At 37.2% G+C, this 24,499-nt stretch overlaps 1 protein-coding gene across 5 annotated transcripts in view; it reads left to right on the top strand.

The window, feature by feature from the left end:
- Positions 1–6,749: 6,749 nt before the first annotated feature.
- Positions 6,750–24,499, top strand: part of LOC117425573 (granule associated Rac and RHOG effector protein 1-like) — a 43,977-nt gene continuing 26,227 nt past the window's right edge. The window contains exon 1 of one of the 5 annotated variants that reach the window (XM_034042579.3): positions 6,750–6,884. In XM_034042579.3, coding sequence (XP_033898470.2) covers positions 6,819–6,884 — 66 coding nt within the window. In that variant the 5' untranslated portion in view covers positions 6,750–6,818. Of the gene's footprint in view, positions 6,885–6,934; positions 7,100–7,532; positions 7,711–24,499 lie in introns of those variants that run through there. The other 4 variants (XM_034042576.3, XM_034042578.3, XM_058993614.1 and 1 more) reach the window with 4 other exon arrangements.

Below are 24,499 nucleotides of genomic sequence, written 5' to 3' on the forward strand. Positions count from 1 at the left end.
AGATCACAAGTAAAACGTCAAAATCTGTTGATTCCTGATTAAAAAGCGGAGATCATAGACTGCTTTTGATATCAAAAGTACAGACAGGATGTTCATTAGTATGCATTTTTTTATATCAAAAATAGAATTATTGATATCAAAAATAGAATTTTTTATATAAAAAATATAGCTGAGCCTAAAAATAATTGGCTATTCCAAATTGGCAGAAAAAAATGATAAGACTAATTGGAAATTTTAGAAAAAAGATATTAATAATAAAAAATGCTTACTAATGAACATCCTGTCTGGTCTCTACTTCCTTATACAAACCAAGGATAATAAAAAAAAGATAACCCTTATATATATATCCTTGATATAAACATAATTGTTGGTAATTTGAACGGTGTGGCTGATAGTGATGTACATTCAGTGACGTACCTTCAGGCAATACTGTGTTCTTCCTCTACAGAAAGGGCTTGGACAGAAATATCTAACCCAACGAAGCTTCAGAATTACTGATATTAACACTAATAGGGCTTCACCCTCCCAGGTCAGTGTTCTCTATTGAATTGAAGTGGATTTACACAGATTATCACTTTCAACAATTTCCCAATTCATGCTTTGGAAATCTGGTACACTTTAAGTATTGTCATAAAAGCTAGGCTATACCATAAATGAACACTTGGGGGCAGCATACGCCAAGATTGAGTTCAGACACTGCCAGCTCACCAGGGGGACAGTTCTTCCGAGAATCTAGTAGTTGACTCAGGGGCCGGTTTTTCAAAATTTTTAATCAAAGTGATCCGGATTTTGTGATCAAGATTACTTTTATCTGCATCATTTTGATCCGGTTCTTCAGAAAATGTCACTGCTGGGTTACATTTATCTAGCTAACAAATAATCACAATTACAAAATTCAGTTTTTGAATAGTTTTTTTTTTAAATGCCTTATTCATGGTATAACCTAATTTAACACAATTAATAAGATTGTGATAATAATGATTAATACACAACTTTATTTATGTTGTTTTATATTATTCGTTTTAACAAAATCTAAATCACTTTCAATGTTAGTGCACATATAACGCATGCAAATAATGGTTATTTTATTTATGCCTACTCAGCAGAAATGAAACAACTAAATCTAAACTGAATAAAATTTTAAAAAAAAACTGAAAAAATACATGTGTTTTTAGACATTTTCATCGTCTTCCTAGTTGGTCGGGAGTCCAGCATCTGTGAGCTAAGGAGGCGCATGTATGCATCTGATCTCCTCTTTAAATTGTGAAAAACCCAATTGCAACATTTAATCGTGATTAAAAGTGTGATCGGATTACCAAAACGAAATCCAAATCACAGTAATCTTTTGAAAAAACCAATTGTACAATATATTCCCAATCAAACACAAAAATCCGATTACCTAAATTTTGAAAAAAACAAATTTTGTAATCCTATATTTTGTGGTCGAGATTACTTTTTAAAAGATGGATTTTGTAACATTAATTATTTCTAATCTTGATAAATGTAATCCAGCAGTGACATTTTCTGAAAAACCGGATCAAACCGATCCAGATACACGTAATCTCGATAGGATTACAAAATCAGGATAACTTTGATCCAGATTACAGGTTTTAAAAAACTGGCCCCAAGAAACAAGTGATACAGCCTCAGTAACAGTTGGAATCACATTGTGGTTTTGGCAGTCACACTTTTAGCTCTACTGCACCAGACTCTTTATAGCAGATCGAGTCTAATTTGGTAGTCTTTGCGCTGATCTCTGGGAAATACAAGAATATGTATCTCCTGCTATAGCCAGCGATGCTAATAAGAGGTTGGGGATAGACATTTGCTATGTAGTTTTGTTATATTGGACCTTCACGATGCGTCCTATTATCCCTGTTTCTTGTGACCTTTCGATTTTAAACATTTTCACCAGGATATGAAACAAAAAATGACATACAAACAAAGTGAATCTAAAGTGAAGACCCCTCTGATATCTCACTCCCATCCCAGGTCGCTCTTTAACCAGGATCAGATTAACCTATAAGAAAATAGTGTAGGGCCCCCATCAGATTAACCTATAAGAAAATAGTGTAGGGCCCCCATCAGAATTGGGCCCCCACGAGGTCACCGTTTGTTTGGGACAAAAACTGCATGGGGGCGGACGGGACCACGCACACAGGATGAGCGGCGCACGTACAGAAGCTCGTCATATAAGCTTGCTCTTATATGACGGCTAGACATTTATTTCTCAATTACATCATACCTGGTCTCTGAGTCTCTCACGCAAGCAGCTTCCGTAATGTACAGTACAATGCCTCACGCCCTCTACTTCCTGGGAGATATCCGCCCCTAGTATTAGTAACTCTTTCACTCCTGAAGAAGGAACCGGAACTCCTTGAATGAGTATATATGAGAAAAAGACAGCTTTTTAGTTTATTTTTATGCACTACCTCAGAAGCGATTTCCGACGCCATAAATTAACATACGGCAGCAGGACTGAAAGGGTTAAAGAAACGACAGAAGTATAGAATTGTGGTGGGTAACCTCACATTACGGAACAGTATTATTGTACCTTATCTCTGGGTATTCCCTTTTGCTTAAAGTGAAGAGGTGGTGATTATTTCACTGTCCAGATGAAATGACCAAGTGCAAGACTATCTGAAAACAAGGCCTGCAAACAGATTTCTTTAACCTATGCAGTGCAAGATATCAGGTTTTAAAATGAAAATATAGGGTTGCTAACACATTTGAGACCGAATACTGAATGGATGGTGTACAAAATTCCTGGAATTATTTTTTTAGCTATCCTCACTTTACAATTATATAGTACCATATTCTGGGAATTCCCTGTGTTTTGTGTATTATTGTTTCCATGTTTCACATATCTTCCATTTTCACTTGTTTAGCAGAGAGGCACAACTTACCCACTCTTGTCTGTCAGCTGGCTCCATGGTCAAATTGTGTCCCAAGTGAATGAGGTCCCATGATCTCTATTCACAGCCAGGACCTGTGTACTTGCTGATAGGGTCAAAACAAACACAACATTGCACTATTTTGAGATTTTTTTTCAAATTTTGTTGTCAAGAAGAAAAGAACATTTATGAGCTGTTCTAAATTGGTAGGAAACACAAATATTAGTAAGCAGTGATTTATAGCTTATTTTTTCGCTTCATTGAGAAAGCCATGCTTTTTTTAAAAAGACGTCAAGAAGCAAAATAGATTCATTATTGAGATGACAGGAGCGCCAATAGACAAACATTTTGGATAGTTGTTTTTTTCATTTAAGCCTCAAAATGTGTTGCAGCATTTACTACCAAAACTGGTACATTGGTTTGACTTGGAAGCATTTGAAATCAGACCTATTCAATTCCATCAACAGCCGTTTGAGATAAAATCGATTTCAATTGGGATTCATTCAACCCCAGTTAGGATTATGAGCTGGCAGAACTCGGCCTCTCCTACTTACGAGACAAATATTAGGCAGAAAATGAAGGCTGCCAGGGAAATGTGGAGGTTGGTAAAGGCATTTTTAAATAGCAATTAGTCTGGTTGAAGGTTGAATTGTAGACTTCCAGCATTACCCCCAGTTGGATGTTTGAACGAGCTGAGTAAAATGAAGTTTTACAGACTGGTTTCATAATATTATAACATTATCCATTTTGGAAGTCACCATACAAGACAATATTTTTTAGGGCTAAAATGAAGAGCAAATGTCCCACCCAGTCATGCCAACTTGCTTCACTAAAACTATGGGTCTGTATGAGGTGCTTCCTCTGAAAAACTAAACAAGAAACAAGAATGATGCAATAGTCTATCTCTGGTACAAGAACAATGGTCTTATTTCATGTCTTGTTGGTGTGACACCCTTTTAGGCCTCTAATGCCGGTTGTCACAGCAACATGTTTTTCCCATATAAATACAACGATCATTTTACAGTTAGGCTCATTATCCATCCAGTTATATATATATATATATATATATATATATTGACATTTCAGTAACATATAGCCCACAGCAAGAACATTTTGTGACTCAATAACACATTTTCAAGTACAGTTCTCATCACAGCATTCCTGAACATTTCTCTGTCTTGACAAAAGTCCTTCTGTCGTACATTCTTCTGCAGCAGCCTCACATTCCATTCTACACATCTCATTCCCTCCTGGCCTTCTTAAACAGCCACTGTAACACAAGCTGAAAACTGGTGACAAATGGAGGGGAAGGGTGGGGGGCTTTATCTGCGGCAAGAATTCATGTCCAGAGGTAAAACTCGTAGCAATGTTTCAGCTAATGTCTTCATTGGTGTTCCTCTAAGCAGTGAATTACTCTTATGAATCACTAAATCTAATACATTGACATACATCAAGTCACGTGATTGAAGACATTGAGAAAGACTTCTATCAAACAATTGTCACCGAGTTTTCTTTTAGTATTACTACAGTAGATGTTGCTTTGTCCAGTACCGACTCTACCTATCACTATGCCTTGCTCCTGTATATGCTTGCCATAACATTGTCCTAACATAAATCCTAATGTTCCCACGTGATATAACCCAAAACAGTCCAAAAACAGACACAAACTCCTGAGTTATTTAAAGTGTTTTTTTTAGATTGTTAAATGGATAATGCAAAATCAAAGTAATATTACATGCATGGAACTTTTCTAAACTGTAACCAGCAACAGTCTAGATATTTGTTTAATAAATAGCAAACAAATCAATATCAAACAGATGTTCTCCAGCAAAAGAGACTTGTGTTAAAGCTTTGTGAATATTATTATTTATTTCTTAACAGACACTCTTATCCACGGCAACTTACCATTGTTACAAGATATCACATTATTTTTTTATACATTATTTTTACATACAATTACCCATTTATACAGTTGGGTTTTTACTGGTGCAATCTAGGTAAAGTACCTTGCTCAAGGATACAGCAGCAGTGTCCCCCACCTGGGATTGAACTCACAACCCTCCCCAGTCAAGAGTCCACAGCCCTAACCACTACTCCACACTGCTGAATAGGATTTGATGGGACTTATCTTACAGGTGAAATGTGTGTACAGATTCCTAAACAAAATACTTATTTTAAGTTGGTAATTTGTCACATGTTTTTTGTGTTCTAGATCACCTGACTACTGCTTCCTGACCAGTACCACATGCCTGTCATAACAAAGCACTTTTTAGTGTGCGATCATGGGGTCCTCAAACCCTCAGTCAAATCTGAAACCCTGCAGTAAATGTTGTCAACTGTGGTAAAGAAAAGATCATCTTTCAAGTATTTGTAAATGTTGGAACAGTTTATAACTTGATCTATAATGCTTTATTGATCCATTTTACGCTGTCTATTAAGCATCTTATCAGTGTCAATAAAGTATTTCTCAATCTCACCTTACGAAGGTTGTATGTTTAAATACAATCTGTTGCTTAGTTTAACAAAAAACAATCCATGTTATTGAATACACCTTATGTACAGAACAATATATTATTATTACTTAGCAGATGCTTTTATCCAAAGCAGCTTACAGAGACTTGGGGGTGAACTATGCATCACAACTGCTGCTGCTGAGCCACTTACAATAGGACCTTGGTTTTATGTCTCATCTGAAGGACGCAGCACATGGAGGTTAAGCAATTTGTTCAGGGTCACACACAGTGAGTCAGTGGCTGTGGCTGGGATTGAACCTGGAACCTCCTGGTAACAAACCCCTTTCTTTAACCACTGGAACACCTGCCACAATGTCGTTAATATTATGAAGGGAGGGACTGTCAATTACTACAGTGATTAGAGCTGACAAAACAATTCCATAAATGTTACCTATTTTTCACTTCCATTTAATAGTTACATAGGTCTGAAATGGACAAATGACCCAGTAAGTACAAGACAGTCTAAAGCTTAGACCCTTTCACACTAGCACTCCTAACCGGGTCCCAATGTGGGTCGACATGTTTGACCCGGGTTGAGCGAGATGTTCTTAAGCCGACGAAATCACAAACAGCCACACCTGCGGAAAGGTTTCACTTCCGTAAGAAACTTTTCTGTTCAGCCATATTTTTGTTGCTTGAGACACACCATGAGCCAGATTGCAGCAGGGATGTAGAAACATTTGCTCTAATCAACATTTGGGCCGACGGTTCAATGCAGAGAAGCTTGGATGGAAGCGTCTGTAACAAGCTGCTTCCGGGGCATTGATAAGCGCATTGTGTACTTGCATCTGTCAACCAGGTCAACATGCTGTATCAAAAGCAGTGTGAAATCACGTAGCCGACCCGCATGACACCGGGTCCTGACCCTGGAAGGTTCCGACCCGGGTAGAGCATGCCAGTGTGAAAGGGTTTTTAGTTAGGTGTGAAAATCTGCAGCAAGTTATCTTTTCGGAATACAGATCAATTAAGGATTTTAAAAGTTTCTTAAGTACAGATTGAATGTATAAACAAAAAATAGGTAACTTCAGGCCCTGCGCTAAAAATGAAAATTGCAGATTAAATGATGGGATAAAAAAAGCTAGAAAGTGTAATTCTCGAGGTTAAACCACAGTATCAACCTATTATTTTTTTTTTTTAATCCCTCCTTCAAATTTCCAAGTTTACATTTGCAACTGGATCAAATGGGAGATCAGTTATGTGCACACATGGTAACAGTTCGGGAAAAAAAAATAAACTAAGCTATAATTACTATATCTTGTGGCTTAATTGTTATCAAGTTTTCCTATAATATTGAGAAAATGAGTGCTTTCAAGTTAAAAGTTTGTTTTTAATCCTATCGTTTGCAGTCACTGTATCTCCAGACGCCCGTGGAGTAGAGAAACTCCCTTGTAGGGCACTTGACCTGGTTGATATGGAGAAACGTCAGTTCCGGTGTACACACAAGGATTTGATGTCAGGAGGGTGGAAAACGTTGTTGGTAAGAGCTGTGTTTAATATCTATTTTTAAAAACGTTGAAAGGGCGACAAAAAATAAAACCCCGTCTAGTGTAACCGTAACGGTATAAAATATCTCTGACTGTAAAATTAGCATTTGCGGAGCTTCGGGCTGTTTAGTTCACGATAAATTGTGTCGCAGATTTGGTCAGGGAATCACTGTGGTGCAGTACATTCTGTATATGCGGCAGGCTTACTGTGAGTATTACTTAGTGCTAGCACGAGTCGTGATCTTTTCTAATACAAGCATTTTGCTTTGATTTACGGAGTGAAAGAGGGGTGGCATTTTGAGTGTGTGAGTTGATTCACTTTGTGTGCCTATCGCGATCATGCTGGAGAAAAAGCAGATCAAAACGTACCGTATGAATTAGATGTTTCCATGGTATTTAATGTAAATGTACTAACGATTAACGTACTCTTTCGTATTTAATATTTTTTTACATATTCATGTCGTGTTCATTTTTTTTCTTTTAAAAAAAGATATTTAGATCACTGTTGGGTGTATGTAAGCTGCATGTACTTTAGCGCTGCCGAACTGTTGCATCGCTCGCTGTGGTTATGGAGAAGGGAGAAACCCCGATTTTCTATTTTTTTTGGGGGGTGGGCGCGTGTTAAAAAGCCGTATTAATAGCTTGCTACAAAGTGTCCTCTAGCAATGTGCAGCGAGTTTCGGTGAAACTGGCATACTGCGCTTGCGGAGATTCCAATGCACCTTCCTGCTACATAGTGATCATCTGCATAAATAGACATTTCTTCTATGTTTTTCTAAGCCGGGTGCAGTACGGGCGGACAGTATTTTGAAGCGACAGGTAAATATGAAATATATAATAATGTATTTGTTTATTTGCATATAATTTGTTGCGCTGATACAGTAGGCGTGGCTCTGCAGTAGTATTTAAAATATATATTTTCAAAGTAAAAAACAGTTTCTAAATAGTTTTTGTTGATTAAATGACTCTGATTCACACACGCTGTGTAAAGAATAAGGGCATTTAATTGATTGCTTAAGTATTATATGCAAAAGAACAATAGGTTGCAATTGGTGGCTTATTTAAACCAACTTTATGCATCCGTATTTGGAGCTGTTTTGAAATGCTCGGTTTTGTTTTAGTGGCACTTTTGGAAATTACTTTTTGAGGTGTTTTCAATCTTTTATTAACTGACATTAGTTAATACTGTAAAATGATTTTTTTTTTTTGTAACCAGAAAGCCGTGTGTATGAAATGTTTTACTTTATCAATTATCCAACCGTTATTGAAAGGTTCATCCGAGCATTGGTTTATAAAGTATGTTTAGTGTAGTAGTTTGTAAAGTGTTATCAGTACAACAAAACGCTATGTGGAGCCAAGGAAAATCTCTTCCTTCCTTAGCCATTTTTGGTTTCTTTTCAAAGCATAATGTGCACATGGCATTCATAACATCCCACTGATGCAGTATTATAAGTATGTCCTTTGTGCTAACAGAGTGGTATCGTGGATTGCAGCCCTGCTACAGCTAAAACTGAATTACGGTCTGAACAGACTGTCGGCATGGTCAATTTTCTGATAAAGTAGAGGTCATAGCAATGGTAAACCTTGGAGAATATAGTAAGCAGACATCGAGGTATTATATTTTAGAGTAACATTTAACAAGATGCTATAATTAGCCATTCCTAGATTACCCACCTTGCCACCAAAGCATTGTAATAATATGCAAATTCAATCAGTTGAATCCTGTCTATATCACAGTTTATTTTATATTAATCCATTAAAAAAAGTAAGACTCTGGGTGTGTGTTTAGTTAGCAACATTGCTGTTGTAGTACTAAAGCTAAATCTGTTTTGGTAAATAGGATATGACCCCTGCTGGTGCAGATTTAAAAACCCTTTTATGAATCATTGAGAAACCTTGAATGAGTGATAGATCACATGCAGCCTCACCCATCAAAACTGTAAACACAGTGATACTGTTGTGTATTCTCCTGTGCTAGTTGCTGTGTTAAGCACAAGAGAGAGATCATCAGAATTATCTGAAGGCTTAGGTTGTAAACTAAGCTGGTGAAAGCTATTATTTAATGCTATGCAGCAACATTAAGTGGTCCTGTCAAATTCTGTTGCTTGAAATTCCAATTTGAACATTAATAGTTTTAGTTAAAAAAAAAAAAATATATATATATATATATATAATATATATATATATATATATATATATATATATATATATATATATATATATATATATAATATATATATATATACAGTATAAAAAATATTTTTTTAACAATCATTTAGTGTAAAATAATCAATAAAAAAGCAAACTACAAAAAGATGAAACAAAGCCTGTTTATACTGACCATGGAATATAAACCAACATACAAGTGTGTTTTTTTTTTCTCACATTAAAGTTGAAAGCTTCAGCAAAATGAAAGGTACCGGATCCAGACAGCAATATGTTGTTAAGCATTGTCAACATGTTGTGCTTAGTGTGGCTTGTATACTTAGAAAGAATGTTTTAGTGCTGAAGTCTGTGTTATACTGTAGTGTGGAACTTGAGCCAGGTTTTGTGGTGAAAAGATTTCAGACTGCGTTTGCTGAGATCATGTGGAATGTATTTCCTGTTTGGGTCACTGATGTTAGGAAATGTAGGAAATATCTGTCTTGCCACAAATGACAGTATGCTTTAGTTTTAAATGTACAATAGTACATATCGTCTTTGTATATCGACTCCTACTGCTAAAGAAATACATGCTTTAATTTATTTTCTGCAAGTGAAAACTAGTAAACTTATTTTTCTTGTATCCTACAAGCTTGCTAAAGAAGAATAACTTGTTTCGGATGCTTTTGTACACTGCTGACAGTGTTATATTATTGTGTAGCTTTATGATCTCAGTTCTCATTGGGTGCGTACAGTTGAAATAGCTTCAGTTTCCATCTGCATCATGAAATTTAAAAGTAGATCCCATCTCTTGTTGCAGTATACATTTAGCTGCCTGGCCGGCAAGTTCCATCTTTAACCGAACGTTAAACAGAAATCTTAATATTGCATATGAGAGTGTAGAAATAAAGGTGACGAATATCATCGTGCTGCTTGATTGCTTATTTCTGGTGACTGTTTGACATGCCGCCTGTAAGGACACTCATTGGATCGCATCCTCCGTCATAGCTATTTGTAGAGACTGATTTGGAAAAGCTGATCACTGTCAGATCCGTCCAGGTGGCAGATAAAAAATGTAGCATTAGTGAGATGTGAAGTGCGAATCCAGTATTTCAGAAATGTCTCTGGCTCTCTGTATTTTAGCAACTAGGTTTGTTTAGAAATTTTGTATAGCAGGCTGGTAACTAGGAAAAAAAAAAAAAGTTTACATTTTTAATGTCTCACTTTTACATTACCAGTGTACCAGGGACCAAGGACAACACAAGCACCTGGCTGTGTTCACAAACACCCCGAGACTACTAAACACTCCCAAATGTAACAGAAGCAGTGTTTCTGGTGTCCTTGACAGAAATTTTTGTCCTGTTACAGTATTAATCTATTAAAACTTCCTACAGTCACCTCCAGTTCTTAAACATAGATTTACATCATGTGTTGTAAGTAGTAGCCTAGTTGCTCTTGAGAATATATAGATGTTAAATACCTGCAGTCAGTATTAGCCAAGGGTTTAGATGTTTGTTCAGGAACAGGTGCAAACTGTGTTTGGTGATTAAAGACAGCATTGCTAGCATGTTAAAATTTCAAACAAAGACGACATGCGGTTGTTATTGTAATTACCACGTTGGGGGTCAAAAGTGTGGTAAAGTCGTTATTAACTGTACATGCTCCCGAATTTCTGTTTGGTATTCTGATGAAGAACTCCCCACATATCAGTACATGAAAAACCCCACCTAAAATACTTTGCAAAGACTGTGTTGGTTTTAATAATAAATAAATAAACGCAAGCTGGACTCGGCCACATATTTAAAACTGTTTCTGTAACAAAATTAAACACTGTACTTACCTGTGTGAAGGGTGAGGGAGTTGGGAAGAGTCTGGGTAGAATCCTGTTAAGAGGAAGAAAATGATCGTTTAGGTTTTAATAATAAAGGTTTACTGTAATATATTGCTGTGGCTGAAAGAACGGTGTAGTTTAATCAGAAAGGAACGCATGGGTAAAATAAGCTTAATTACTTAGTGATGCAAGTATAAGGAGAGGAACATGTGCCCAGATTGCAGTGCATGAGAGAAAACATCATGTTAGAGCAGGTGCGCGTCTGATTGAAATGGGGCTCGGCGCGTGCATCATGTTAGTCTATGGGAAGTTTACATCCATATGAAAATGAAGGAGCTCTGTGGTTTTACTGTTAGTATTAAAGAGGGGAAAATGAAAGGTGAGTTGAATCTGAATGTTATTTTGTACAAGAATAGTAATTGTGATTTCAAATAACCTTTCCTTTGATTTAGATTTATTTGTGATAGGAGGTTGTTCCAGGGGGGGGAGCGTCCTACACCTCCTGGGGCTCATTCAGAGGAGAGAGGGTTGGAGTGCAGTTTATGCTCCAGATAACCACTGATATTCAGCTGACCAAGGTTTGAAGTAGTAGTTATTGGTTACTTCATAGTAGAGCTAAAATTATATTGTTTGGCTGGGTGAAAAGTTAAGCTCTGATAGTTTCTTGTTTTGTTCCAGTCTATCTAGTTTAGTCTACCTGTTCTCTGATTTGATTGTGTTCAACATGAAAGGATTAACTGTTGCAACTGTGGCACCAAGAAAATAAAATAAAAACAACTGTTCTTTATTCAAACAACGTTGTTTGCTAAGTTACCCCAACATCTTAGCAGACAACGCTACCCTTACAGGTATACTGAGGTTATAGGATGACGAAAGTCTGTCTACAGTAAGTGAATGCTTTACGAACTACAAGAAGTATCGATATAACACATACACTGTAAGAGATACTGTTTTTAATTAACTTAATAAATCTAGATATATTTGTTTTCTACCAACCAATATTTAGTCCATTGTGATTTTCTTTGACAAGAAGGAAAAGACTGATGACTATTAAAGCAAATTCTTATTATTGTTCTGTGGTTCCTGTAAGCTGCATATAATTACACCCTGAATCTGTCTGTGCAGTGCCAACACAACCACAGTACTAATAACAGAATTACATGCATTCCAGAGTCTTGCTGTATATTTGGGGGTGTTTTAACATAATGATGAAAGCTTGTCATTTACAGACTAGCATTGGCCAGGGTATACAGTATACGAGACATGTTTGAATAGCCAGCTTATCAGTTCATGTTGTCGCCCTGAGGAAATCGGTAGCATTTAGCTAATTGGTTGCATGAGGCCGTCTGATGGACTCTTGTTCGATTTCTCGAAGGAATAACACGGATCACAGAATGACTCTTTTATACTTGCTGCATAACTTTGGATTTGAGAACAAAACATGTAAAAGCTGTGTTGCAGTATCAAAAACTAAAGCCCTCTGATGAGTGAAGGATGACATCCTGTCAGATAGAGAGCAGTGTGTGTGGTTAAACTGTTTCAGTGTTCAGAGGATCTTTTCAGTACTGTTTACCCAGGTCCCTGAATATATCAAATTAAATACTGCAGATTTTTAATGCATGACTCCCCTTGACTTAAAAGATGACCAGATGTTTATGTGGTCAGCAGTCGTAGTTACTGTCTGGTCTGTAAAAGTCATTTTCGGTTAGTTACATTCTTCTACTGTAACTTTGAGGAACTGCCAAGGGTTCAACTTCTAAATAACTTGATGTATGTTGAATGCTTTATGTGCCAAAAGATGACATATTTAAAGAGAGAGAGAACCTTTTGGACAATTGAAATGTTTAAAATAAAGCCTTGTGAGGGTCCTCGTTCAAAAAATTGTCCATTATACGCTCGTTGTGTCGTCCATCTGTCGCACTACGTAGGTATGGTGAACACGATAACTATCTTGATTTGGCACCAATCTTCACTTTTATCATACTCCTACAAATCTTAGATTTAATGGTGTTTGAGAAATCCAAAACGGTATTCTATGTATGTTCGAGAATTATTACAGTCCATTAAAGGAATAATGCACAACAGGGCATGTGTTGTGCTGGGATAACATCACACCTCGGGTGGTTGGGCATGAGGCCGCAGGCCAAGTTCATCCAACACCCGAGAAGTGATGTTATCACAGCACAACAGACAACCTGGAGTGCATTATTCCTATTATACGATGGCTCATTTTATATGTTTTTAAAAGTGATTTTAATCAGACAAATATGGAAATTACATTCTGCCTCATAAAATAGTTATTGTTTTCCATTTACATTAGTAAAGTATTAACTATGATGTTCTAATAGTATATTAATGTTAGGGCTCAGGGGCTGTTCATTTAAGTGTCTGTTTAAGCCCGCTCTGAGTCCCACGTAACTGCTTATGCCATAAGGCTCTCCGGAGCTATTTCTGAGGCATAAAATTGTTGTAGAACTGTATTAAGGTGTTCTATCATGACAGTTTTCAAGTCTATACTTGTGTTACTCTCACTCACCCAGTCATAAAAAACTTTGACTGCCCAGTTGGTTTGTCATTTCATGGATGCTTCATTTCTGTCAGATTCTATCTTGTAGTCCCTAAGAGTCGATCTCCAGGTGTCTTATTTTTTTTTTCCCTCTCATTGAGAAGTGCTGTCTGGTCTCCTGGGTGCTCTGTGTTTTGAAGGCTGTTTTCCAAATGAGGTTTCCACAGTTGTCATGTTGTTTAAGGTAAAATTCACTTGAGGAATTAATTGTGTAATGTATTCTGTGTTATTGACAGTTGTGGCGGATTGATATGTCTGTCTAGGTTTTCAGTGAGGAGGTTGCCGGTACTAGATCCGTGAAGTTATGCTTGGATAACATCATGGGTCAAGTGTAAGGTGTTTTAGCGGGTGTCTGTGAAGGAGGAGATACAGTACACTACGTTAACACACGGTCCATGGTTATATTGGAGTTTAATTACTGCCATAGGTTTCTATACTGTGGAAGATTAATCGCTGTATTGGCATTGCTAGCTTCTGCAAGATAGTGTTAGCAAGAGTCCTGATCAGATTAACCTTGTGACTGTGAACTTAATGACAAGCCCCAGCAGAATATTATAGTGTGGACAGTAAATGACATTGACGCCGCTGGCAAAGTGAACCTATGTCTGCTTATAAAAAATAAATCGTAATGTTTTTGGATTTATCATTTTGCTTCCGATCCTTTATCTTCCTTTTACTTTGGGCGAAGCCACAATAGTATAGATTCACTTCCTATGAAGCAGGAGCTCCTGAAACTAATGCTACGTTGTCCAAGCACATTTGTTTTACTGTACTGGGAGTTCTGAACTAGTTCCATGTGTTGACAATGAGGTGTTGTTAACTAGTCGGAAGTGATTAGCGAATTCCAACTTCGGGAGTAAAAGGGTACAGTGTGAAAACAGTGTAGGGGTCTGGTATATACAGTAATACCTGCTGCACAAGAAACGCTTGGTGTAAAGCAGAATAAATTGGCTTTACCCAAAAATACAGTCTGGAAAATGGAAATCTATAGCAAGAGATAGGGAACTTGTGAGCAGCTTGTTTGCTCCTGAGGTGTATGAAAGCCGTGGTCCCTTTTAAATAAACCTTGGACTACCTAACCCGAAGGTAACACAAGTTAGTCCAAGTGCTAATCGTGATCTGTGAATACAAATTTAACACATTCTAATTGTTCATTAGGGCCCACCAACATAATTTGTCATTGTAAAAGAAACTGCAGGTTACATTTTAGGAGTCGGAACAGAAGAAAGGTTTACTTGTGGTCACCTACAGCATAGGGTAACTGCTTGGGCTCTGTCTGTCGGCGCTTGGACGTATTTGCAGTTACGCAAGACAGGTTATTAATAGATACTGTTCATTTGGAACTGCCTACTGTGTTAACATATTTTAACACTGAGCGCTTTAGAAATGTGCCTTTAATTAGCACAGTGCCCTCAGGTGCAAGGTGTGGTGCTGTAGTCTCCTCATACAGAGCTAAAGGAATCTTACTGAAGCAGAAGAAAAAGCATTGTGCCGCTGATGATGGGGTTACCTGGGAAACAAATGCATGTGTTCAGCACAAAATTGTGTGCCACTCCTGTTTCATCATTGCCTTCATTATGTAGTGGCTGCAGGCTTAAAACTTAAGATGGCTTAATTCTTAAATTCATATACTGTATTTAAGAATTCACAAACTCAGTCATCTGTGTAAAACCTTCTTTTATCCATAACCCATAATCTATAATATAATTCCAGTAATAAAATGATACATCTTACTTTTTTTAATATATACAGTATATATATATATATATATATATATATATATATATATATATTATACTATATACACACATATGATTCAGATATTTAAAAGGACCAGTCCATTGATACTGTAGATGTTGATTTTTCTATAATTAGGGGTAAAATTGTGGCAGAAAATGTGTTTTTGATTTCGTAAGCACATCACTGATCATGCTAATTCAATCCAAATGAAAATCCGATGCTTGGGTTACTTGAATAGACTTGCAGAGTTCCACTGTCAATGCGAAACTATGCTTCCTGTCAACAGGCATTCATAGTGGGTTCAGCTTGTTACTGACTGTCTAAGCATGTTTTATGAAACCCTTTAATCAGATTATCAGAGTATTATCAGAAGGTGACTAGAGAGCAGACATGTTGAGGAAAGCACTGTAGGAATTACTGTTACACAATAATCACATTCTTTTAGCTGTATGTAAAGTAGAGCAGCAGGTGGTGATTTTTATTAGACTAACTAACATGTTAAGTTCCAAGCTTTCAAGACCACATACTGTTCTTGTCAGGTAATGTAGTTCAAAAGAAATAAAAGTACTAATAGAGGAAAATGATTTGGACTACAGAAATAATGTAAGATGCCTTGTCGCGTCCACTTCTATTCATAGTTTTGTTGATATTCTGTTACCAAGATTGTGCAAGACGAAGGGAACTTGAGACTTGTTGCTGCTTCATAGGATATTTTCCTCGGGGGACTTCATAAAGAACCCTAATAAATATGTACTGTAGTTTATCATTCTTGCAATGTTCTGACCTTTTCCATTGTGGACATTTGCTTACAGGGCAGATACAGTAACAGGACAGCCATAGTTTGGTATTTCTAAGGGTAAAAGATACCTTGGGGTATATGGTAAGAGAATGAAGCAAAGGTTTTCAGAGATGTCTAAAACTGATAATAGGATGTGAACCTACAGTATGGAAGCAATTTTTGAATGAATATTCAAACTGCTTAAAATGTATTCCTGTAACAGAATTTCGATATTTTTAAAACTGAAGTAAATAACAACCTTTTTCTGCAGTAGTGTGTTTCTCTCCTTTTGATTTAATACGTGTAATGGGTTTATTTTACTTCTGAGAGATCCAATTATGTTCCAGCTTATTACATTTAATAATTACTGAATACAATTTTATTTTTTGGCAAAATATTCGCCTATAAAGAACACTTTTGGTTCAGTACTAATTTTATCGAATTCTTGGGGGGGGGGGGGGGGGGGGAGGGGGAGCTTCAACATCATGGTTGAATTCAGACTAGTCTGGTTTTATCAAGTTTACTGTAAAGCTGCAGTGCCCCACTATCTCGTTCAATTCCTCTGTTTCTGTTTACTGTACATTCCTCCAAAACTATTCTGTTCTGAGCTTTATCTGAAGTGAATTTCAGTTTATTTACTGGCTGAAGGCACGCACGTTTCCCCCTTCCTTCTATCGCTCCATTCTGTGACGTAAACAAGCATGCTCCTGCTAGGGCAGCCATGCAGTACCAGGAGGTTAATGCAAGTAAAAATGGGTATTGCTTTTAAAATAAAAAAGCTACTGCATTGAACAATATAATTGAATCAGACTGTTATCTTTCCCGTCCTGACAGCTAGTTTCAGTTGGATCTGAAAGACACTGTTACTGCTGCGCTGACCTCTATGAAAACCTGAATTGTAAATTGACATTGACATAGAGAATTTAATTGGCTACCCTTGAATAGTTTCCAAAACATTTTGTCCTTGTAGTGTTCTGAATGAGTTTTTGAAATAAAGTACCTGTACAAGTTAATTGATCTCTCCTTTTAAATTTTTTATTTTTTTTTGCTTCCAGGTAACAAACCTACAGTGACATGTGACCCATAGGCGTCTACTAGGGCTGCTCCGATAACAGATTAATCGGACTGATTAATTAACTAAAGAGTTGATCGCAGATTTTTTTTTTTTTTTTACAATTTAGTCGTGCAGAATTACATTTTTTATATATAAAGTCAACCAATACGAAATCTGTATTTTCTCCATGGCAGTTGAGGCGGGACATAAACAGTTGAAGGTCTTGAGTAGGTTAAACAAATGGGAGAGTCAAAGATCTGCTCCTTGTTATGCAGGCGTCCAATCATGAGTGAGCAGAGGCGGGTCATAAATGTGCTAGGGGTAAGTGGTGTATTCAGAATAGCTGAATTTCGCACGATATTGCTAATATTATAGAGACTGTTATGAGAATTATATTGAGAACTTCAAAGTACTATTTAGAATAGCTTTTTACAAATTAAAAAAAAAAAATGTCATCAGACAATGGAGACATCATAGTCAATTTGGTTACAAATCAATTTTCATAAAGAAGTTTCTCAGAAAAACTGGAGATTTTATTTTTATTTTTTTTTTAAACAAAGGGAGGTATACACCACAAATACCCGAACTGCCACAGGAAGGGAAGGGATATACTCGCCACTTCCAACATTCAAATTATGAAAGGTATCCGTGGCTTACTGGTAGTTGTCAATTACAAAAATGATACTGCTGGAACTGTCTTTTGTTCAGTATAGAAAAGGCGATATTGGAACAGCAGTGGCTCCAGCAATCTATGATGTCTGTCGAAGTCAGCACAAAATGTCACTTGCGAGACAATGTAACAAAACTTTTGGACAAACCCGAATTGATGTTCAACTGGATTAGCAGAAGCGTAGGGATACAATACATCACAATGAGCACCGATGAAGGCACCAATTCCTCAAATGGAGGTAATTAGGTGGAATTACTTTCTCTGATTTCTGACTACGGCAGCATGTTAAGCAATCGCTTGTCAGTAGCCTCAGTATTCTCGGGTACCTCTAACAAGATTCAGAACGAATCAAAGCAGAAGTACAGGAAGCCAAGTATGTAGCTGTAATGGTAGATTAAACATCCGACGATGGAAACGGAGCTCAGCTGTCTTGTTTTCAGGTATGTGACTGACAGTGGCCCGAAAGAATGGTTGTTGTGTGACATTAACTAAAATAAAAATGCTTTTATAAAGACCAGATTCCCATTGGGCTTATTTTATAGTTTTATAAGATTATACTGATTTTTTTTTTAGTTTTACTATGCAGGACATCCACTGTAAGAGTTACCTTTTATTAAAAATGTGCATGGATTAATCTAACAATTTAATCATTGAATGCCCATAAATTAACCAATCAAAATTTTTAATCGAGTGACAGCCCTAGTTTCTACTGTTACAAGCTAGCAGCATGCACATTAGTAGGGGTGTATTGTATACCAGTAATACACACTGTCACATACATAACTTTATTTACCGTACCCACCTTGTATCATGAAAGCCAGACCATGGAATCTTTACTCTAGCTCACTGTGACAAACCCTGCATTGCCCAGAATCTCCTACATGTTGTCATGTCAAAAGTAAGTTTTAAATTTCAAAATAAATAAATAATAAGCAGAGCTCAAAACTTTGCATTTTGTATTTCATGAAAAAAAAATAAACTTGTCATTACAAGACAGGTTTTCATTATTTAGCTAACATTAATAAATATGTCTTTTATACTGTCTTTGCAAGATACTAATGAGATAAATTGTTTTTGTGGGATTTAAATTATATTTAATTAAAGAGATCGCAATCAGTACTGAATAATTTAAAAGGGAGGTACTGTCAACGCAGATGCAGGGTTCAAATATGCGGTTTAGCCATTAATTACCGTTCTAGCTGTTTTTTGAGGGGGAAAAAAAAAAGGTGGAGATGAGAATTCATTTTCTTGTAAATCTCAGGGTTACAGTATTTCTGTGCATTTAAACTGATAGTGCACATTGGTTTGAGATTTATTTATTTTAATTTTCACTGATTAAGATTAGGGACGATTATTTTGTTGGGACAGCTAGGCCCTGAGATTGCTATTCATAATAGTGCATTTAAAGGGACCCTATTCCCAGCCAGTTTACTTTATACTATGAACTTGCACAATTTAATAATAAATGATGCCATCATTTAACTATATGAATTAAATTAACAAAGATAAAACAGTCAAATATGCATTTTATAGATACTGTTCAACAAGAGACTACAGTTGTCTACATTTTTAAATAAGATTTAGTTTTGTACTATGCTGTGGTCGGTTGCAAGAGTAATTTTTAATTCACTTTTTGGAAAGACTTATTTTTAAGATGACAAAATAAACATTTCGGCTGAAGCGGTAGTTTTCTGTGATAGCCACAGTTTAACAAAGATTGTCATACCTTTAACATTTCTATACCATTACACCCCTGGAAGGAAGCTAGTGTCCTGTACAGGTAAACAAGCTGGACTGTGAAAAAAGTCTTGCACAGAAAAGTGTACATAAGGCTAAACCTCCATGTAACCTGAAGGAGACACACAGTGATTAAGGTGCACTAGCGTGAAATAGACATGGCTGTTCATTGTATCCATGGCAACCATGTGGGCTACCGTAAAATTTTTCTTTGAGATGTGTCCCTTCCAAAAATAAACCTAAAGCCATCAATACAGGAAAACTGTGGCCTCAGCACATAACTCTTACAATACAACATAACAGAGTCCTGATATATGAGCCATGTTTGCTTTGGGTCTGTAGACCACGTGGCACACATCTCTTGTTACTTTTTAAAAAGGACTAGTAAAAGAAACATTCTGGTGATTAATGAGGTACAGTATTAATAATTGTTGTTGTGTTACTTTAACCCCCAGTGTGCGTTTAATTTAAGATGGGATTGAACATTGGGAGGGTTGGTCACTGCTGATGTAGCTTGAGAGATTTGGTCATAAGGGTGTGTAGATTTACTGTCTTTAACGTTTAAACCGTAAGAATAAACTGATTTATTTAAACCTGTCCTGAGAGGGATCTCTGAGTGGCTCATCTGGTAAAGGAATGGTCGTGTGGTGCAGGGTGAGTCATGCAGTCGGGGGAATGGATTTCTTTGTCTTCAAGCAGTGAGTTTGTTGTGCAGACACCTGCAGGGCTGTCTTTTGTCAAGTTGTTAATGTTACAAAACTAGTAACAAGCCACTCGGAAGGTTAACTTGAATACTGAAAGGTGTTCGTTTTGTAACACTAACCGCTTGATTTGCAAAAATGGAGAGCATTAACCACTTCAACACAATGACGTACGCATGTACCTCAGATGAAAACCCACTTACAGTACCATGGCGTACGTGCGTACGTCAAGTTTCCCATTCTATTCTATGAGCGGTTTCTCAGTCTAGCGTTTCAGGTTTCGTTCTCTAAGGCAGTGTTAGTACTGTGGAATGTGCAATGAAAGTCGGGGGAGGGTCAGGTGACATTTGTATCCAATTGCGTGTCATGTAGCGATTCCATGACACGCAATTTGAGATGCATTGCGGGAAGCCATTAAACTTTTGTGTGTGTGTGTGTGTGTGTGTGTATATATATATATATATATGTATGTATATAGTGTTTTAAATGTATTTTGTTTTATTATTAGTTTTAGTTGTAGTTTTTATATAGTTTTTGGCGAAAGCTAAACATGGCAACGTACGTGGAGAGCGACAGTGGGAGTGATGAAGATTTCGAAGTTGGTTCGGAGGATTTCGATACCAGTGACAGTGATGCTGACTTCACTCAGCGATGATGATGAAGAGGATGTGGAGCCAAGAACAGCAGGGGACTGACTGGGTGTTTATTACTGATCCCTACAATGAAGCCAGTCCTCCATCATTTGATTTTGCACCTGTTTACACAGATGTGCACCCCGCCGTGGAACTTGAGAGTTTGTGACTGTACAAACAAAAGAGCGTGCAGCTACTTTACAGGTAAGCCAGCTGCAAAGGTGAAGCTGTTTAGTTTGAAATGGCAGTGCTGTGACGAAATACTATCAAAACACAGTACTGGGTACAAGGCAATAAAGCAGGCGTCTGCGGCAGCCAGATCCATCACAATGCCTGCGCAAAGTATCCCTGTACATGCATTTGTGACTATACCTCCAACACAAGGGAAGCAGAGACCGCAAAAAATGTGAAGGGTCTGCTACGAAAATGAAAACAAAAGAAAGGACACAAGAGAAATGTGCAGTGGTTGCGAAGGCAACCCCGGGTTCTGTTGTATTTAACATTTTAATAAATGGCACAGAACAAGTCGATAATGGCACACGTTTTTATTTTTATTTGATAATTACTGTTTACTGATTATTATTGTTATTAGCAGCATTTATGTTTTCATTGTTCAAATAAAAAATAAAATAAAAAATGTGTTTTTATCTCTATATTGAATATGGGTATGTAGTACACAGGAGCATAAAGGGTTAATAAAAAATACAGCTTAGGTCATTTATTTGTGTTTTATTCATCATATGTTAACATTTTATAGCTTTATACATTACAGGTTTGAAAACCATTATTTATTATTTTCAAAATCTGTTACCTGGGAAGGGGTTTCATTTTTACATCTGGAGTTGAAGTGGTTAAATACATTAACATAATGTACAAAGATCTTCATAAATCTATCACATAACTTAAATGTTGAACCCAGCACAAAGTAGAACACAACCCCATTTTTATCCAACCCACGTTGACTGCCTTTTTAAAATTACAATAATGGCTTAAACCAAGTCGAATGTAGGAAGGCCATTCATTAGTATCTTGTGTTTGGATCTTTGCCAGTGACTTGTGTTACAGTACATTGAAGATTGTCCTTAGATTTAATTTTTTTCCAGACTGTTGGACAAAAGGGATCATCCTGCATGGTTAACATTAGAAACAGTTATATAGTCTTCTAACATGTAATGGCATTGTATTTATCTAAACTATAGTAGTATTAAGTTTCTTTTAGAACTGTCATTACGGATTAAAAGAACCAAAGTCAATTGCATAACCTTGTTAAACATTGAAGCACACTTAAGATCAAACCATGTCTAGGGAGCATACTTGTTTCTACATCCTTTCAATTATCTTTGTTTAGCTTTCCGATCTCAGGCTTGTAGACTGCAGGTGGTATTGTAGACAGTCCTAATTTGGTGTTGAAACTATTGCAGTTTTTTTTTAATTTAGTCGTCGCCAATTATTTTTACCCCGGTTTTCACCCCAATTTAGCATGCCCAATTATTATCTGTATCCCCGGCTCACCGCTCGCAACCCCCCCGCCGACTCAGGAAACGGAGGCTGAAACACGCGTCCTCAGAAACGTGCTCCTTCCAAGCCGTCATTTTTCGCACTGCAGATCCACAGCAATGCTACCAGACCTATAGTGCCGGAGGACAACACAGATCTGGCGGCTCCGCTGCAGAGCCACAGGCGCCTTATCGGCCACAGGGGTCGCTGATGCGCGGTGAGCCGTGGATTCCCCTGCCGACCTAAGCCCTCCCTACCCGGGCAGCGCTCAGCCAATTGTGCGCCGCCCCCTAGGAACTCTCGGTCACGGTCAGCTGTGACATAGCCTGGATTCGAACCAGCGATCTCCAGGCTATAGGGCACATCCTGCGAGGAGCGCCTTTACTGGATGCGCCACTCGGGAGCCCCTGAAACTATTGCAGTTTGTTAAAGTTGTGAATGTTTAATACCTCTGAGGCAGACTGTAGAAATTTGTTGATTCTCATATTCTATAGAGTTTTGTTATGCAGCACAAATAACTTCAGATTTTTTAGGATATAGTGAGCATCCTAAATACGGCACCATACTAGGCAAAGTGTTTATATATGTTTTTTTTCCCGTATCTGAAGGAACAGTTCATTTCAACAGCTGTACAGTATGCTTATAGAGATTATTTTATATATATATATATATATATATATATATATATATATATATATATATATATATATATATATATATATATATTTTTTTTTTCTTTTTAGATTCTTGCAGTGCGATATGCTTGACTTTCTTTCTTCAGGGGTAGAAGCTGTGGAAGTTGTCTTCTTAGGCAACTGCTGTGTAACCTTTGAGCATAAAGTAACCCAATAAAATACAAGCCTTCTTAGCCTTTACAATAGCAAATGAGATTTTCAGTGCTGGCGCTTTCATTAGTACACTATTAAAGGTATGCCTGCTAATTGAGACGTACATATAGGCTACAGTGGTCCTTGGTTTTAATATCCTTCACAGGGCAGCTGGGATTTGTAAAGTTCCCATACGTTCAAAGGTCATATCTTCACAGACGCAGGGTATTTGCTTGAAGAGCGTGCTGTAAATATGTCACGATGATCTAATTTTATCAGGGTACTGGCTGTGCTACTGAAGGCTGTATCTTGATAACTGCTCGTCCAATTTTGATACAACAGCTTTTGTTGTGAAATCGTACAGAGTCTTCTGAACCAGATGATGAAAACATAGCCCTAGTGTTTCTGACTGTCTTGAACTGTCCCTCATCGGTAATGTTTTCAGAACAAGGTTATAGTCTTTGCTGCCAGGAGGTGTTTGTTTGAATTGCAGGCCTCATTACGTTCGGCTGGAAAAAGGAGAGGAAGTACAGGTTTGTTTGAAGACTGCAGCGTGGATGCCATTGTGCTTGAACCGGATTTACAAACCCCAAGTCCAGTTCTACTGTAACCTGCATGGTTCCATGCGTCCGAGGGATTGGACACAAATGATTCAGTAAAGAGCCGAAACGTTCTGGGGAAAAAAAACGAAGGCCCTATATTCCACTTCAGAGTTTGTTTAGGGGCATATACAGAAAACATGTCGGCCTATAATATGGTTCTTGTGAAATGCTAGCAATGGAACAAAAACGGCTTTTGATTGTTTAGCTTAATGGAGCCTGAAGATTTATAACCTGCTACTGCTGCTAATAGGAATAGCAGAAGCATGCTTTTTTGGCTCATCCATAACTGTAAAAAGCTCGGTGGTAGAATATGTACCTGCAGCAATACTAAAAGAAACGTATTTCACATATGTTGACTATAGGTCTTTCTCAGTGTCGGAGTCAAATGCAATGCAAGCACATTTCATGGCTAAGGTGCTTTCTCAGGAAGCTCTGTGGTATTTATTTATTTCTTTAAATGAGCTGAAAACTGTGGTGAAAAGTGTCCTTAAATACTGTCTTACTGGCTGTTGGGTACTAATTACTGTACACTTCCCATGGCTGGGTGTGTATCCATAGCTGTTTATTAGATCTGCTGTTTCTGAGCCATCTTAATTGGAATAATCAGATGCAGAAATATATAGCTCACCCAACAGCAATGCTGCATTTAGCAGTAAATCTTAACTTTGTTAACAGGCTTTAGTATGCAATAAACATATTTTTATAATTGGAGTTATATTCACTGATGTGTTAAATGCTTTTCCTTTTTTTTCCAGTGGAAATAATATTATTTATTTCTTAGCAGACGCCCTTATCCAGGGCGACTTAAAAAATGAATAAAAGTTGCTTGTA

This window comes from Acipenser ruthenus, chromosome 20 (assembly GCF_902713425.1).
Source record: "Acipenser ruthenus chromosome 20, fAciRut3.2 maternal haplotype, whole genome shotgun sequence".
Lineage (NCBI taxonomy): Eukaryota > Metazoa > Chordata > Actinopteri > Acipenseriformes > Acipenseridae > Acipenser > Acipenser ruthenus.